At 54.0% G+C, this 17,813-nt stretch overlaps 1 protein-coding gene across 9 annotated transcripts; it reads left to right on the top strand.

The window, feature by feature from the left end:
• The first annotated feature begins 1,060 nt into the window (after window positions 1-1,060).
• On the top strand, window positions 1,061-16,493 carry ZNF7 (zinc finger protein 7). 9 transcript variants are annotated; one of them, XM_060115813.1, is made up of 5 exons: window positions 1,061-1,143; window positions 2,503-2,547; window positions 3,066-3,192; window positions 9,761-9,877; window positions 11,550-16,493. In XM_060115813.1, the coding sequence occupies exons 2-5, from the start codon at window positions 2,545-2,547 to the stop codon at window positions 13,331-13,333; spliced, it is 2,031 nt and encodes a 676-aa protein (XP_059971796.1). In that variant the 5' UTR covers window positions 1,061-1,143; window positions 2,503-2,544; the 3' UTR covers window positions 13,334-16,493. The 9 variants fall into 9 exon arrangements, with proteins under 9 accessions (XP_059971796.1, XP_059971794.1, XP_059971792.1 ...); XM_060115811.1 differs by having other exon boundaries at window positions 1,064-1,143; window positions 2,500-2,547; XM_060115809.1 differs by having other exon boundaries at window positions 1,082-1,143; window positions 2,175-2,547.
• Window positions 16,494-17,813: the final 1,320 nt, after the last annotated feature.

Below are 17,813 nucleotides of genomic sequence, written 5' to 3'. Positions count from 1 at the left end.
CCCCGCGAAAAGCTCTGCGCACCCTTCCCCCGCCCTTCCCTCTCCGGGGCTGTCCAGTGTGAAGAGCTCCAGGGACCAGGGCCGCACAAAGCTGAGGCCTCCAAAGACGCAGGCAGCGTCCTCCCCAGGGCTGCAGGGACCTGGGGAGGCTCCTGCTGAGTCCCAAAGAAGTTGGGGTGCCCGCCCCTACACACAGGACATTGTGGATCTGGGAGAACACCCAGAACAGGTGGCCCCGGGGGCCACACGAAGTTGGGGATGGGTGGGGGCGCAGCGAGGAGAAGCCTTGACCTGACCTCGGGGCGCGCCGCCCTTCGCCTGGGGTCCCACCCCATCCGGTCTCTCGGCAGGTCCTGGGCTGTCCTGCTGCCCCGAGCCCCGCGATGCAGCCAGGGACCCCCGCCCGGAGTCCCGATTGACGACCCTCCCCTGGGCCTCTCCTTCTCCTGGTGGTCCTCACCCTTTCTGGGGCCCTCCCAGCCTCATCTCTGAGCTGTCGGTGCCCCGCCGCACTCTGCGGTAACCTCGGCCTGGACCACCTGCCCCACCAGGTGCAGAACACCTGCTCTTTGCACATGGCTCCTCTGCGCCCCCAGCAGGCCGTTCTCCCGCATCCCGTTACCTCCTCCACCCCGGGCACGGCCTGGGTGGGGGTGTCTCCGTAGTCCTGGGGCCTCGAACGTGCCCAGCGGGTGCGTTCTGCTATGGAAAAACCAGCACATAGAACCAGTGCGGGAACCAGCGCCCTCGGACTGGTGACCGGAGGTGCGCGGGATCGTCCCGGGCGAACTTCGGGTTCTCCGCCCGCTTCGCCCGAGTCCGCTCCCCGCCCCCAGGCCAAGAGACACCGGGCCCAGACCCACGCCTTTCCTGGGCCCCGGCTCCGCCCTCCCCGTACTGTGACCCCGCCCTTTACCGGACTCCGCCCCGCCCTCTCCGGACTCCATCCTTTCTCCAGCGATCGGGCCCCGCCCGTTCGCCGGCTCCGAGGAGGGGGCGGGGGCCGGCTGGTAACCACCGAGTTGGCCGAGCCTCCGAACCGCCCAGAACGGCCGGAAGGCTGCGGGGCAGAGCGGCCGCGGGCGGCCGAGGCCCATTTCCGGCGTCGTCCCGCGGGTGGGTCCTCGAGCGGCCCCGGGGAGGGTGAGTCTATGCAACCCGCGCGGATTAGTGTCGGGGCGGCCCACGTGCTCTTCGCCCTAGGACGGAGAGGCCGCCTACCAGCCCCAGCGTCCTCCCGCCTCCGACTCTGCAGGCCCCGCGCTCCCCCGGCCTCTCCGCGGGGAAGCGCGGGTGGCTCTCTAGAGCCCGTGGGCGCCTGGCGGGGCGGTGGTCGAGCCTCGGCCGTCTTGGCAGGCAGAGGTGGGAGGCGGGAGGGGGAGTCCCGCAGATCCGGCCTCGCGGCAGCCTCGTAACCTTCCCGCCGGTTCTAGGCCTGCTCCAGGGGCATCCTTGCTTATCCTACCTGCATAATCAACTCCCTCTAGGGCCCTCTTTTTCCCTCCCTCACTGCCCGTCGAAGACCTAGACTTAGTGAGGGTGGCAAAAAGGGCCGTACCTTGGGGGAGTAAGATATGTATTTTCTCTGAATTCTGGTTGCCGCTAAGGGCGTGCGGTTCCCTACAGGGGACCCAGGATCCAGCACTGGCCAGGCCCAGGTGGGGACCCACCTGACAGTGGTCACTGCTGCCTTAGCCTTGCTGTCCTCACGGCCTGGGGCTTCGGCCCTCAAGCCGGTTTGAGAGCCAAAAGCTCCCCTAGGAAGCCCGCTTCTTATTCTGACCTCCCAAAGAGATGCCTGGGGAGGGGCCAAGTTTATGTACTGGGGTTGGGGTGGGGTCCTGTGTCCACTTCTCTTGTCCCTGCAGTCCGTCCTTCCGGTTCCTGTCTATTCGAGCCTCCAGTCGCATCATGCTTCCTCTTGCGGCCCCAATGGCTCATTCAGCCCCGGTTTTTCCTGCCTCATGCCCTTTGCACACACTGTTCCTGCTGCATGCAGTGCCCTCCCCACCTCCATTACCTTGGCCGAGTTAGCACCTAGGGGAAGTGACCTATCAGGCTAGGTCAGAATTTCCTAGCTTAAGTGCTTTCGGAGTTTCTTGTGCTTCGGTGCTATTATCACAGCTGTAATTTTTCACTTGTTTGTGTGGTCATTTAACTCTCTTCTCCAGTAGACTGTTCCGTGAAGGCAAAGCCTTTGTGTGCTGTTCACTACTGTATCCCCACTGCTGGGTTGAGCACCTGGCGCCCGTAGCAGCCACGCAGTACCTGTTTGCGGAGTGATTCATACATTCTACACACTCTGAAGGATGAATGGAGCTGGGGGGGCGGGTACTCAGGTGCCCTGGCGACTTTGGCCCCGCCCCAAGTCCCTGCCAGAGAACACCTGGGGTTGGAGGTACAGGATCGGAGAACGTAGTACCACGCCCCTCGATTAGCCTGGAAGTCAGGGGTTGGGGCCTCCAGGATGCTGATCTCTAGCCTTTTCGTAACTTCCAGCAGGTCTCTCGGCCGGGACACGCGGATCCCCACCCACCCAGACGCATGGTAGGAGTCTGACTTCCCCCTTTCCCTCCCTCGTCCTGGGAGGGGCCCTTCCTCCTCCTTTGGGCACCCCCCCTGCCCACTGGGCCTGGACCTAGACCCTCCCTCGGCTCCACACTGTGACCCTTGCCGGTCTCCAGCATGCCCATTGCCAAGGTCGTGAGCAAACACCTGCCCAGACCGGGCCCTGCCTGAGGCTCTCAGGGGAAGGTTGTACATCACCATAGTCTGGGTCCCTCCGCCTTCTCCATACCGTCTCTCCCCTTGATTTTCTTTTCTTTTATTATTATTATTGTTTTGGCCACACTGCGTGGCTTGCAGGATCTTAGTTCCCTGACCAGGGATCTAACCTATGCCCCCTGCAGTGGAAGTGCAGATTCCTAACCACAGGACCGCCAGGGAATTCCCTCCTCCCCTTGATTTTAGAGCCAAAGGGGCCTGGTGACTGTCTCACCCAACTTTGTGGTCCATGTGCCTGAGACACCCAGGGGTCCCTGGGGGACTGGTGTGTGTCCTTTCAGGAGGCTGTGACGTTTGGTGATGTGGCTGTGCACTTCTCACGGGAGGAATGGCAGTGTCTGGACCCTGCCCAGAGGGCCCTCTACAAGGAGGTGATGCTCGAGAACCACAGCAGTGTGGCCGGACTAGGTGAGGCTTCATCTGGACACCCTTACCCCCTGCGTCATCAGTCAGCACCCACCTAGCCAGGCCTCTATTATATTTATTTATTTATTTATTGTTTTATTTTATTTATTTTTGGTTGTATTCAGTCTTCATTGCTGTGTGCGGGCTTCTCATTGTGGTGGCTTCTCTTGTTGCGGAGCATGGGCTCTAGGCGTGCGGGCTTCAGTAGTTGTGGCTCGTGGGCTCTAGAGCGCAGGCTCAGTAGCTGTGTCGCAGGGGCTTAGTTGCTCCGCGGCATGTGGGATCTTCCCGGACCAGGGCTCGAACCCGTGTCCCGTGCATTGGCAGGGGGATTCTTAACCACTGCGCCACCAGGGACGTCCCCAGGCCTCTATTATAGGCTGCGGATACGGAGGCCGTGTGGTCAAGCTCTCATGGGCTAAACAGGGGCCTTGGGCCTGTGAGTCCTTATGGGTCAGAAGCTAACCCCAGGAGGGGTCACAGTGAGCCAGGCAGGCTCCCAGGTTTGCACACATCACGTGATTTAGTCCTCACAGTGTAGGTGGACTTCTGGGAGCTGATGAAGCTTCCTTTTTGCCTGAGTGAATAGATTAACTTGTGAGAAATAGAATCCAAACTTGAAATAGCTTAAACAGCAGAAGAGAAGCTGTTGGCTCATGGGATCCAAGGAGATGGTTGTCGGTCAAAGCCAGGGTGGCAGCGATGCTGCAGGTGCCACTCCGTGGAGGCTGTCAGGGCCCCCTGTGGCCCTCCTGCCCTGCCCTGTCTTCCTCTCCCATCCCCCCCCACCACAGGCAGGCACCCCAGTGCGTTTCATGTCTGTCTCTGTGTTGTTGTGTCACGCACCCTGTGACGTGGACTGCACCCTTGTGAAAGGGGTGTGTGACCCCTGCTGCGCTGGCCCCATGTGGTCTCCAGCCCCATCACACTTGAGTGCCTGGGCCCCTGAGAGAGCATTGGGCTGGAGAACCAGAAGTGGGCTAGACACAGCAGCGTGGTCAGCCAAGGGTCTCTCAGCCTGCTGGACCAGGCCTGTCCCCTTCAGTCCTGGCCAGCCCACAGGCCCAGCTTTCTCGTGTGTTTCCACACAAAGGAGCACGCAGTGAGCCTGTCGTGATTTGAGCCCCCGTTTCTCTGATGACTGCTGACCTGGCGCATCTTTCAAGTCTTGTTAGAGTTGGGAAGAGCCAGGTATCTTCCATAAAGTGCTCAGAGCCTTGGCCAGTTTTCTGCTGGGGTCACTGGGCCTTATTGATTTGAATGTGTTTGTTATTTCTTGTATTTGATTTCATTGAGTCCAGGATGCTGTACATCGTAAACCACATCATTGTTTTATGTACCTTTGCGAGGTAGAGTGCTGCTGTTTATACTGCCACACGATGCCTTCTTATCCCTTCAGTTTTTTATTTCATACTTTTGAAGAGTGCGCTCAGACACACTTAGACAAGATGAAGTGTGCGTCCCTGAGACGGAACGGGAGAGACACGTGCAGTGAGCTGGCTGGGGTGTTGCTCTGTGCCCTCCCATCCTCTGCTGAACGGGTTTCTGTGTCCACTTGTTGACCTGCCGGCGTCCTGTGGTCCATGGAGAGCCTGAGTGGTGCTGCCTTTCGTAAGTGTTGCTGGGTTTTCGTTTTCTTGCCCGGTGTGGGGCAGCCATTCTCCTGCTGGATCTCGGTGATGAACCACACGGCTCCTACACTGTGCCCATCCTCGTGTCTCAGGCGTGGTGTGCACATGGTTGCTGATTTGCCAGTGACTGAATTGCAGTCACTGCCCTGGCGACAGTTTGCTTCTCCAGCCTCAGAAGAGCCCTGCTGCTCTTTCTCCCTGGCCTTCTGCTGTACGGTCACCTGGTGCAAAGAGCAGTGTTTACCACAGTGCTGGTTACTCGGCTGAGGCCCAGCCCACGTGTGCACAGGCTCCATGGCAGGTCACAGCGCCACCCGGCTAAGGACAGCACGTCCCAGATGTGACCCACATTCAGAAACCTGAGTGTGCTCTTCAAGTGCGTCTTAGGATCCATCGAATGAGACAGGACTGCACAGGTGTTGGGCCTTGTAAATATCTGCCCCATTCTCTCCTGTTTGTTAGCTTTGTGAGGTGAGATTCTAATGTAATTAAATCGATCAGTTTTTGCGTTATGAGTTGTACTTCTGAAGTTTTATATAAAAGTTCTTTTCTACTCCAAGGCCATGGGGATGGTCTGCATTTTCTCATGTGGATTTTATAGTTCATCTTTCTCTTTTAGACCTGGGCTCCACTTTTGTGTGTGAAGTTAAGTAAGAATCCTTTTTTTTTCTTTAATTTTTAAGATTTATTTTATTTTTGGCTGCGTTGGGTCTTCGTTGCTGTGCACGGGCTTTCTCTAGTTGCGGCGAGCGGGGGCTACTCTTCGTTGCAGTGGCTTCTTTTGTTGCGGAGCACGGGCTCTAGACGCGTGGGCTCAGTAGTTGTGGCTCGCGGGCTCTAGAGCACAGGCTCAGTAGTTGTGGCGCATGGGCTTAGTTGCTCCGGGGCATGTGAGATCTTCCCGGACCAGGGCTTGAACCCGTGTCCCCTACATTGGCAGGCGGATTCTTAACCACTGCGCCACCAGGGACGCCCCAAGAATCCTTTTTTATCTTTGTCCACACACCGAGCCGTTTCTCCAGCACTAAACAATCCATCCTCTCCAGTTGATTTGTGGAGCTGCCTTTTTCATATGTGTGATGGTGTGTTTCTGAGCTCTGGTCTGTTACGGGCCAGCTCTCTGCTTTTTGTCAGGTTGTTCTGTTATTAGTGTTATTTTTTATTGCTTTGGCTTGTGGCATGTTAATACCTGGTGGGGCAGCTCTCGCTCTTTATTCTTTTTAAAATTTCACTTACTTACGGCTAATAGAGTAGTTAGTTCTTTCTGTAAGTTTAGAATAAGTTTGAGTTCCTTGAAAATTGCACTGGAATTTTTATAGGGGAGTGGTTTGGATTTGTAGATAGTGTGAGGAGAACTGGCACCTTTCTGTTAACTGTTCCCATGCAAGACCATGCATTGTGTCTCCATTTATCTACTTACCTCTGCAGACGTTATTAGAGTGTGGGCATTTCCTCCACAGTGGTCTGGTGTTCGATCTTCAGTTTAGGTTGTTTTGTGAATGTGTCATTGTTATGTTATATTTCTAGCTGATTATTGCTGCTCTAGAGAAATGCTCTTGATTTTGGAGGATAGACCTTGTATTTGGCCACTTCATTGGACTCCCTGCTAGTTCTGGTATCATGTTCTAAGGAGGGGCCTGCAAGTGAAAGCTTGGTGTTTTCCTTCCTAGCCCCCATGTGTCCTGATCTTTAGCAATGACCAGAGCACCCGTGCTGTTAGGAGTGCTGTGGGCATGCGTGTTTTGTTCTGATTTTAAAGGGAATGCATGTAACTAAGGACAGAAGTTGGCTGAAGAGTTTTGGTGTTTTGTTTTTTTTGGCTGCGTTGCCGTGCGTGGGCTTTCTCTAGTTGCGGCGAGCGGGGGTACTCTTGGTTGCGGTGTGCGGGCTTCTCATTGTGGTGGCTTCTGTTGTTGTGGAGCACAGGCTCTAGGCACGCGGGCTTCGGTAGTTGTGGCTCACAGGCTCTAGAGTGCACACTCAGTAGTTGTGGTGCACCGGCTTAGCTGCCCCGCGGCATGTGGGATCTTCCTGGAGCAGGGATAGAACCCGTGTTCGCTGCATTGGCAGGCGGATTCTTAACCACTGGACCACCAGGGAAGTCCAAGAATTTTGTTTTGAATCATAAATGAGCATGTCAAATTTCAAATTCTTTTCCTACATTAATTGAGATGTCCATATGTTCTTTTTTTCCTTAGCCTGTTAGTCTAATAAATTACATTGGGGGCTTCCCTGGTGGCGCAGTGGTTGAGAGTCCGCCTGCCGATGTGGGGGACACGGGTTCGTGCCCCGGTCCGGGAGGATCCCACGTGCCGCGGAGCGGCTGGGCCCGTGAGCCATGGCCGCTGAGCCTGCGCGTCCGGAGCCTGTGCTCCGCAACGGGAGAGGCCACAACAGTGAGAGGCCCGCGTACCGCAAAAAAAAAAAAAAACATTACATTGGCATATTTCCTTATATTCCTGGAAGAAACTCTACTTAAGTCATGTTATTTACATATGCATTCTAACCTTTTGGACTCGGGTAGTCAGTATTTTGGATTTTTGCATCCCTGTTCCTAAGCCAAATGGACTTGTATGATTTTTTGTTTGTTTGTTTTTTCTTTTTTGGTGAATTGTCATTATATAGTTTGGTATTTTTTGCATATAAGTTTCATAAAATGAGCTGGGAAGCTTTTGCTGTCTTTTTTAATTTCTGGAAGAATTTATATAGATGGAATTGATTGAACCTTCAAGTTTTTGGTTGAACTCGCCTGTAAGACCACCTGGGCCTTGGGCCCTTGGGGAAGGAAGGTCTTTGACTAGAATTTACATTTTCTTAATGCCTCATGGTCTATCAAGCTTACGGATTTTCCCCTGTGCCGATTTTGTCATTTCTAGTTTTTGTACAGATAGATCTACTCATTCAGCTTTTCAATTTTTTTTTAGCATGTGTTTGTACTACTCTTTATTTTTAATCTCTATTATGTTTGTTTCCCTTATTTGTTTTATTTTTAGGCAGCATCATTTCACTGTGTTGACTGATTTTTTAAAAAAATATTTATTTATTTATGTTGGCTGCACTGGGTCTTCGTTGCAGCACACAGGATCTTTTTGTTGTGGCATGTGGACTCTTAGTTGCGGCATGTGGACGGTGTGGCATGCATGCGGGATCTAGTTCCCCCACCAGGGATGTAACCCGGGCCCCCTGCATTGGGAGCGTGGAGTCTTACCCATTGGACCACCAGGGAAGTCCTTGTGATTGGTTTTGCCACAAGACTATTCTTTTTATCTTTTTGAAGAACCAGCTTTTGGGGTTTTTTTGGGGAGGGGGTGCTCTTTCATTGAATCTTGCCCACCTTTGTTATTTTCTTCCTTTTTATTTATTTGTGTTTGCTGTGTTGTTTTGTTTGCAACTCCTTGAATTTAGTATTTACTTCTTCTGTGTTTATCATTCTTGTTTCTTTTTTTAAATAAATTTATTATTTTATTTCATTTTATTTTTCATTTTAATTTTATTTCTGGTTGCATTGGGTCTTTGTTGCTGCGCGCAGGATTTCTCTAGCTGCGGTGAACGGGGCTACTCTGCGTTGCGGTGTATGGGTTTCTCACTGTGGTGGCTTCTCGTTACAGAGCACAGCTCTAGGCAGCGTGCAGGCTTCAGTAGTTGTGGCACACGGGCTCAGTAGTTGTGGCGCACGGGCTTAGTTGCTCCACGGCATGTGGGATCTTCCCGGACCAGGGCTCGAACCCATGTCTCCTGCACTGGCATGTGGATTCTTAACCACTGCGCCACCAGGGAAGCCCCCAATCATTCTTGTTTCTGGTCAGCGTATTTAAAAATGTGAAATTTTATCTGTAAGTACTGCTTCAGCTGCGCCCTACAAATTTTGACTTACAGTAAATACACTTTACTTATAGTAAATACCACTTAGTAATTCATCATTTAGTTTTCAGGTAGCTAATAGTTTTGAGCTACTTGTTGTGGTGGCTGTCATGTCCAGTTGCATTTAGATCAGCCGCAGTCTGTGGTATTATTCTGTGGCCTGTGCCTGACCCCCTTCCTGGCTGGCCCAGGGATGTTTCTCTGTGAGTGTTGATTATGTGCTTGGCAAGAACACCTGTTTCATGTTGACTGTGGGGGTCCTGCCATCACCTGAGCCTTCGACCTAGGCTCTCTCTGCCTGCCCTTCTCCACCCACACGGCTGGAAACCTGAGGTGTGCTCCAGCAGAGGGCTTGGCCAGCCCTTGGATGGGCTGGGAGCACATCACACAGCTGGCCCACGGCCTGGGGGCTGGCGGCCCCAGAAGGTGGGTGCCCGCAGCTCTCCACCCCTCTGCCGAGGCCCCCCAGGGCTTTGTGTGAGGACTCGAGGCTGGGGCTGCTGGGTGACCATTGGACTTCACACCTGATTTTTTTTTTTAATTTATTTTATTTTATTTTTTGGCGGTACCGCGTGGCATGCGGGATCTTAGTTCCCAGACAAAGAAATCAAACCCGTGCCCCCTGCATTGGAAGTGCGGAGTCTTAACCGCTGGACTGCCAGGGAAGTCCTCACAACTTCTGATTTAAGATCCATTTTGTTTGTTGATTTGTCGTTGTTGTTGTTTGTCTTGTTTTTTAACCACGTCAACCTCTTGGAGTGTCCTTGCCCTCAGAACTGAGGGACTGAGGGAAGTGCTGGCAGTGCCTGGCTTCTCTCCCCCTGGGCTAGAGCTGGCGTGTGCTAGGCAGATTCGGGTGACAGGGCTCCCTGGGGATCCTGGCACCCTGTGTGGATGGAGACAGGGACAGTTTGGGAGTCCAGGAGTTCCTCTGTGTCCAGCCTCAGGAGGCGACAGACCTGGACAGAGAGGGCCCCTGTGCCCCAGTAGCCCCCAGCCCTTCACTCCTGGGAACCAGGGAAGGCTGAGCTGCACTCCCAGCCACACCAATGCCATCTCCTCCTCTGCCGCCTCCACAGCAGGATTCCTGGTCTTCAAGCCTGAGCTGATCTCCCGGCTGGAACAGGGGCAGGAGCCATGGGTCCTCGACCTGCAAGGAACGGAGGGGAGAGAGGCAGCCAGGACCTCCCGGGCAGGTGAGGCTTCCGGGCACAGGGTGAGAGGGCTGCAGGCGGGAGGCTGGAGGCAGATCCCAGGTGCCACCCACATGGGCTTGCTGGGCTGCCTGGGAATGCCATGGGGTGGGTCCGGAAGTGTAGACCGGTGGTGGGGCAGCCTCAGGAGAGACTGAACTACAGAAAAGCAAGGGCACAAAACACCTGTGCATTATGGCAAAAACGGTTTGTTTTTGAACCACAATTTCTTCAGTTTGTAATTTTTTGGGGGGGGGCTGCGTTGGGTCTTTGTTGCTGCACGCGGGCTTTCTCTAATTGTGGCGAGCGGGGGCTACTCTTCATCGTGGTGCACAGGCTTCTCATTGCAGTGGCTTCTTGTTGCGGAGCACGGGCTCTAGGCGCATGGGCTCAGTAGTTGTGGCACTTGGGCTCAGCAGTTGTGGCTTGCAGGCTCTAGAGCACAGGCTCAGTAGTTGTGGCGCACAGGCTTAGTTGCTCCGTGGCATGTGGGATCTTCCCGGACCAGGGCTCGAACCCGTGTCCCCTGCATTGGCAGAACCACTGCACCACCGGGGAAGCCCCTGTAATTTTACTAATAGTCTTACTGAGCTCAGGTACACACATGTGGCTCTAAGGGGAGCACTAAGTGTGGCTCTGAGTAGCTGTCCCCTCCCTTCGCGAGTGCTCCCTCTGGAACTTCTTGGGGCCGTGGGTGACCCCAACCTCTCAGATAAGGCTTTAGGGCTGTGTTAGTGTCCTGGGGCTGCTGTAACAAGGCATCACGAACTGGAGGCTTAAAACAGCAGAGATTTACTGTTTCTCAGTTCTGGAGGCCAGATGTCCAAAATCAAGGTATGGGCAGGGTCATGTTCTCTCTGAAACCTGTAGGGGAGGATCCTTCCTGCCTATTCTAGCTTCTGGTGACCCCAGGTATTCCTTGGCTGGTGGCCACATCACTCCAAACCTCCACATGGAGGGCAGGCAGCATAGGTGGACCCTCCAGAAACCCATGGGAAGGAGGAGTCAGTATGGCCAGTGGGGGAGGCCACCTGGAAGCTGAGGGGCGGACTAGCAAGGGACGCAGCCAGGTGTGCGTCAGAGGGCGTGGCTTGGCGGCAGCTGGATGCCACAGAGTTCAGGCCCGGGGTTCTTCTCAGAACCCCACCCAGTGGACAGCCGGAGCCCCAGTCCTCTTGGGCTCACCACCCATGTGCCCCTCAGGAGCTCTTGCACCTCATTTTTCTTGGTATCTAACATCCCTCTATTCACAGTTTTCAGTCCCTCTTTCCTCCTCACTCTACGTCCTCTGCAACCAGGAGCCTCTGACCTCTCGGCCTAGCCCTGCCTCTCACTAAACCTCCCACCCTATCGAGCTCACTTTGCTTCTTTGTAGATTTTTCCTCGTGCTAGTTCCATGTGGGAGGACCTTTCCCCCACATAGGAGGGAAGCTCTTCGCACTCTGCCAAGTACACTGTAACTGAATGAGTGCATAAAATGACGTATGAATGAAACCAGATTTTTAGAACTGTCAAAGGCATTGATTTCTTGTAGCATCTTTCCGTGTGCTCAATGCAGACTCTCTGGGAGGGCGCTCAGTCCCAGGGGTGGTCTGCACCCCTGCCCCATCCTCCAGTCTTTGTCCTTTCTCTGAGCACAGGGGATAAGCAGCAGTTTACTTCCTGTTCATTTCAGATTCTACAGTCGGGACCGAGAGTGAGCAGGCCTGTGAAGACATTGACCGTCTAAAATCAGAATCCTGTGTGGTCATGGTCAAAACCCCGTCCCAGGACTTTCCCCAGAGTCCTGGCTTTGGAGACGCCTCTGATCCCGAGGTCTGTTCAGAGAGTCAGCCAACCTCCCTCTTCCAGAAAAACTGCTTGAACATAGGGACTGCGGCTCCCAGGGAGACCTTCGCTGAGGACGAGGCCCAGGGGTGTGGTGAGCAGGGGAGCGGTGGCCGCCTGGGTTGTCGACATGACCAAAGTCAGGGGTCCTTGCGAAGATGCAACATCTGTGGTAGGAGTTTCCGATCTACTTCAGATGTCTCTCTGCATCAGGAAATTAATACACAGAAGAGACCTAACAGCTGCCAGGAGTGCCAAAAAAAATTACCTGATTGCTTACAGGGGAGAAATCTGAGTACCTTGCATGGAGAGAAGCCATATGAGTGTGAGGAGTGTGGGAAGGTCTTCAGGTTGTGCTCACAGCTTACTCAGCATCAGAGGATCCATACTGGAGAGAAGCCGTTTAAATGCACCGAGTGTGGGAAGGCCTTTCGTCTGAGCTCGAAACTCATTCAGCATCAAAGGATTCACACTGGGGAGAAGCCCTACAGGTGTGAGGAATGTGGAAAAGCCTTTGGTCAGAGCTCTAGCCTCATCCACCATCAGAGGGTCCACACAGGAGAGAGGCCCTATGGCTGCCGGGAGTGCGGGAAGGCCTTCAGCCAGCAGTCTCAGCTGGCCAGGCACCAGAGGACCCACACGGGAGAGAGGCCCTACCCATGCCAGGAGTGCGGGAAGGCCTTCAGCCAGAGCTCAACCCTAGCTCAGCACCAGCGGATGCACGCTGGGGAGAAACTTCAGCTCCCAAGAACCCCGGATAGTCCCAGCCTGGTTGCACATCAGAGGTTGCATGCTACCGAGAAACCATTTAAGTGTGACGAGTGTGGGAAGGCTTTCCGGTGGGTCTCCCGCCTTAGTCAGCATCAGCTGACACATACCGGAGAGAAACCTTATAAATGCAACAAGTGTTCAAAGGCCTTTGGTTGCAGCTCACGGCTTATTCGCCACCAGAGAACTCACACTGGAGAAAAACCATTTAAGTGTGATGAGTGTGGGAAAGGCTTTGTCCAGGGCTCACACCTAATTCAGCATCAGAGAATTCACACTGGAGAGAAGCCCTATGAGTGCAGTGACTGTGGGAAGGCCTTCAGCCAGAGCTCAAGCCTCATTTACCATCAGAGGATCCATAAAGGGGAGAAGCCCTACGAGTGCCTCGAATGTGGAAAAGCCTTCAGTATGAGCACACAGCTCACAATACACCAGCGGGTGCACACGGGGGAGAGGCCCTATAAGTGCAGTGAATGTGGGAAAGCCTTCAGTCAAAACTCTACCCTTTTCCAGCACCAGATCATTCACGCTGGGGTGAAGCCCTACGGATGCAGCGAGTGTGGGAAAGCCTTCAGCCGGAGCTCGTACCTCATTGAGCACCAGAGGATCCACACTCGAGCCCAGTGGTACCATGAGTATGGGAATACTCTGGAAGCTTCTACCCACGTGAGCCGTAAGAAAGTTAATACTGTAAAGAAACTTCATAAATGTAATGAATGTGAAAAAATATTCAGATGGCGCTCACATCTAATTATACACCAGAGAATTCACACTGGAGAGAAACCTTATAAATGTAATGAATGTGGCAAAGCTTTTAATAGGAGCTCAAGGCTTACTCAGCATCAGAAAATTCACATGGGATAGACCACTCACCTTTACGAATGTGTATAAATGTGAATAAACCTACAGCCTTAACTTATTTTTTATGGGATCATTTATACTGATGATTTAAAATGTTGTGAAAGATTCAGAATTGCTCTCTTAGGAGAGGGAGCATCCAGATTCACATGATGTGTATGTTTATTTGCTGGCACGTTTGACCTTCAGTAAAGCCCCTGTCCCTCACATGAAGGTGCACATGTGTAGCATTTGAGTTCACAGAGGGAAGACCCCAGGTCCTGCAGACGAGGAAGAGGCATGAGAAAAGCCCCGTGAGCCCCTCCAGACGAGTGAGTTGAAAGAAGTTACCCAGGACGTCTTCCTTAAGCACCAGGTACTCAGACTGGCTTCAGCAGCAAGATATGCTCACTCGTGTCTGCGGGGCCCCAGGCGGCGCGGCCGGGTCCCCCTCACCTGACTCCCCCAGCAGGGCCTCTTTGGGGAGGAGCTGGCTCCAGCAGCGGTGCCTGGGCCCGGGGACAGTGTCACTGGCCCACCCTACGTCCAGAGTCCAGCTGCTTCAGTTACGAGAATCAGACGCGCAGCCCTCACTGGGATTCCCAGCCCAGCCCTCAGCATTGCAGGAGCCTCACCTCAGTCCCGAGAACACCACCAGAGGCTGGGATGTGTGTTGGCTGCTGCTGGCCAGACATCCTCAAAACTCCAGCCATGGGGACTGCCAAAACTGGGGGGTCTGCGAGCAGACACACGAGCCCGTGCCTTCTCAAAGGCCTGAGGACGGTGGAGATGCCTGCTCACCGAGATCAGCCTGTCGGCGTGGTCACGTGGGCCCCACAGGTCCCAGGGCAGAGGGCCCCGTGGGTGCTGAGCAACAGGTGCGCGTGAGCGAGCCTGCTCCGCCCACATCACCTCCTCCCCGGGTTTTCTCTGCCAGCGCAGCCTGGAGAAACGGCCAGGGTAGAGTGGTCAGGGCCCTTGGCCTTCTTGGCACGGGCGGAAAGAACGTTCAAGGGAGATCACTGCTCCGCCCACCCCTCTGGTGAACCTGACTGACTGGCTGGGGTTGCGGAGCGGCTCACAGAACATCTCCGCAAGGCCTGTGAGCCACAGGATGAGGCTGACATGGAGCATTGAGTCCAGCCCTGCTTGGGGCCCTGGACTCGGCAGCGGTGACTCAGGACCAGGTGTGTCATTTGCACAGGCTGACACCCAGGACCACCCCCCTGAGACCTGCCAATCTTTGGTGCCATTGCCCATAGTCACAGGCCAAAGGCGGCCTGCCACAGAGAGGCCACTTCTCCCGTGTACGGACAGGTGACCCTGAGGGACATAGGTCACTTCAGGATTTATTGCAGCACGACTTGGGTCACCATCACACTGGTTGGGTGAAGCCCAGATCGCCTTGTGCGACACGGCCCAAAATCAGCCCGTGGGTTTGTATCAGGGGAGACAGTGCCACTCCGTGTGTACTGGCGGGCCTGGTGGGGCTGGGAACAGTGGAGTTCAGGGTGGCCGAGTTCACGTGAGTGTCCATTCTCAGCACGTGGACAGGGACTCAACCCCGCAGCAGCTCAGCCTGATCTGCCAGGTCGCCTGACACAAGGTGTGACACGTTCTCAGGTTGCAGTGTTGTCTCTGGGGATGAGGATCACCCCCCAACCTGCACCTTCGGGGGTGTTCCCGCCCTGGGCAGAGGACACCATGCAGTCATTGTGCCCCCTGCAGCAGCTGTAACCCCATCTCCCCGGCCGTCCCCTGCTCCACCCAGAACTTGTGTCTGAAGGGTCAGTGCAAGAGGGCAGGGACCTTTACAGACTGTGCAGAGATTGTGAACAGAGATTATGTCCCCGCCTCGGCTGCTGTGCTCAACCAGGTGGTCACTGCCATCAGAGCCGGACAGGGTGGGCACATGTGAGTGGTCTGTATCTTAGGCTTTGTGAGCCACCCAAGAATGGGACAAAGAGTCAAGGTCCCGGTGCACATGCCACACGCGCCTGGTGCCATCATGTGCTGGAAGGGCCTGCCGAGGCCCCATGCTCTCGCCTTCTGGCTCTAGGAAGGCTGTTTGTCACTGGGTGTGCCGTCCCCACAAGGGAGTTGTCTCCTGGCCACTTCCGGGTAATGATGGACAAAGGGGTGGAAGGCCTCTGGACTCCAGGTTCTCCATGGGGCAGGATGCTTCTGTTTTCCCCTGACAGCAGTTGCAGGCTGGCCAAAAAGGGCCAGAGGGACCAGCCTTAAATCTGTTTCAGCACCTGGATTCTTTCTGGATCAACACGGTCCTAAGTCAGCGGCTGGCTGACTGTGTGGCCCATGGGCCAAATGCGGACCTGTGCCCACACCTGTGAGGCCTGATGATCAGCCTGAGGCCACTGGGCTGGGTAGCTCTAAAGCCTGGGGCCTACACAGCCCGCAGAACCTGAGCCACAGTCAGTCCTGTAAATGCACTCATGTCCAGGAAACTTAATCACAGACAGCCAAGGGGTAAGGCAGCTGCTTCAGCTGCAGCCGATCTGACAGCTTCCTGGCTTCGCTTCCGAGTCCCCTGTTGGCAGGGCTCCTAACCACTTCGGCTTGGTGCTGCTCCCAATCCGTGTTTGCTCAGATCAGGATTTTAATGTACCTGTTTACCTTTTAACAGGCCGAGAGCTAAGGATGGTTTTTACATTTTTAAATGGTTGGGGGGGTGAAAGACTATTTTGTGACATTTGAAAATGATATTGAAATCAGATTTCAGTGTGACCAAATAAAGGTTCTTGGAACACAGCTGGCCCACTTTTCTGCGGGTTGCCTCTCAGCGAGTGGCAGTCCCGCCTCGTTTACTTGGGTAAAAACTTCATGCCTCCAGCCTTTGAGGGATTATTTTTCCTCTCTCTTCTTAGTGTGCTTTGTTCACTTAAATGTCCCAATACAACCAAGAATTCAATAGAAATACATCTCAAGCTCTGCATTCCAGCCTAGAATATCGACTGCAGAAGTACAGGGTGAGGCGTCCTTTCTTAGCTGAGTCCATGTGAGAAAGATGTGTAGTATTCATGTGTCACCTGGCAAGACATTGTGAGTTCAAACTACTGCACAGGTTTGAGATCCCAGAGCACAGGAAAAGCATCTGCACACGTCATGTGTGCCGGTCGCTTTGCAGGGAGGGAGAGGAGAGGGCTGCCTGCCGGGTAGTGCGAGTTCTGGACTATTCTGCTCTCCTTTCAAGCTATCGCTCCCAATTTGGGGCTTCAGTAATTGTAACACTAAACTCATTTTAAGAATTTCCGGGAATTCCCGGGCGGTCCACTGGTTAGGACCCAGCTTTCACTGTGTGCGGGTCCAGGTTCAATCCTTGGGGAACTAGATCCCTCAAGACGCCCAACATGGCCAAAAAACAATTTCCAGAACTATTCCAGAGTAGATTTTAAAATACTTTGGATTTCTCTTTTGGAGACGATAAAACCCCTAATTTTGACCTGAAATTGCTTTTTGTCTCAATTATCAGGTTAAGCTTTGATTTATCACATTTTGAGCATTCTGGAAGCTTCACAAATAACATGGGGTGTGTGTGCAGAGCCCAGGTGGGTTTTCGCATCCCTGTGTCCCCTTGTGTGTGTGGCTTGCACTCAGAGCCTGGGAAATGTTTGTTGAATGAATGAATGATGCATTCGGGGCACATCCAGGCTTTGAGGCGAGGCTTCAGAGGCCCACAGAAGAGAGAAAATTCTCCAGCAAAAAGAGTTTCCACGGAGATCTAAAGAAGGTTAACACACTTGTAATTTTCCAGGTGCAAACATCTGTACAAGGTCTTGTTCTTGCCTGGGTACAAATGTGGATTGGGCTGGCCCCTGCCCTCACGTCCAGGTCTGGGGTAGAGACTGACCACAGGTGAAGGTGGACGGTCCCTCTGCAGCCTGAGGGAGCCCTGCAGGCGCACAGGGAGGTGTAGCACTTAGAGCCACCACCCACCCCCAACTGGTTTTGTACGGCCCTGGAGCTGAGAATGGGTTTTAAATGGTTGAAACAAATTTTGTGACATGAACTTAAAATCTCAGTGTCCACAGGACATTTTTATTGGAACATGATCATGCCCATTGGTTTAGATGTCTCTGGCTGTTTCTGAGCTACGATGGCAACAATCATTACGACATGAAAAGCTATAATACTCTCTGGCCCTTTAGAGAAAAGTTAGCCACTCTCGATGTAGGTGAGAAGGGCCACCACTGCTGGCCCACAAGCCTGTGCCCCGCAGTTGGCGGGACCTTCTCAAGCTGTATCACGTCTGCCTCCCCGTACCCACGGTGAGGCCAGAATCCTGTGAGCGGCCTGGAGGCTGGTGGCCCTCATCGCCTGGCTCTGTCCAGCCCCAGGAGCCAACAGTCCCGGGAACAGCCTGCTGCCCATCTTCTCCGTCTCATGAAAGCCACTTACCACCTGTATGCCTTGTGTCACTGTTTGCCCGTGTGTCCCTCCTTGAGACAGAAGCATGAAGGCTCACAGATGAACCACCCAGAGTCTGCAG

This window comes from Mesoplodon densirostris, chromosome 13 (assembly GCF_025265405.1).
Source record: "Mesoplodon densirostris isolate mMesDen1 chromosome 13, mMesDen1 primary haplotype, whole genome shotgun sequence".
Lineage (NCBI taxonomy): Eukaryota > Metazoa > Chordata > Mammalia > Artiodactyla > Ziphiidae > Mesoplodon > Mesoplodon densirostris.
This window is presented reverse-complemented; position numbering and strand designations above follow the sequence as displayed.

Coding starts and splice junctions, on each gene's coding strand:
- ZNF7 (XM_060115813.1), top strand. Junction 3,193..9,760: donor CAGCAGTGTGGCCGGACTAG/GTGAGGCTTCAT, acceptor CCGCCTCCACAG/CAGGATTCCTGGTCTTCAAG. Junction 9,878..11,549: donor AGCCAGGACCTCCCGGGCAG/GTGAGGCTTCCG, acceptor TGTTCATTTCAG/ATTCTACAGTCGGGACCGAG.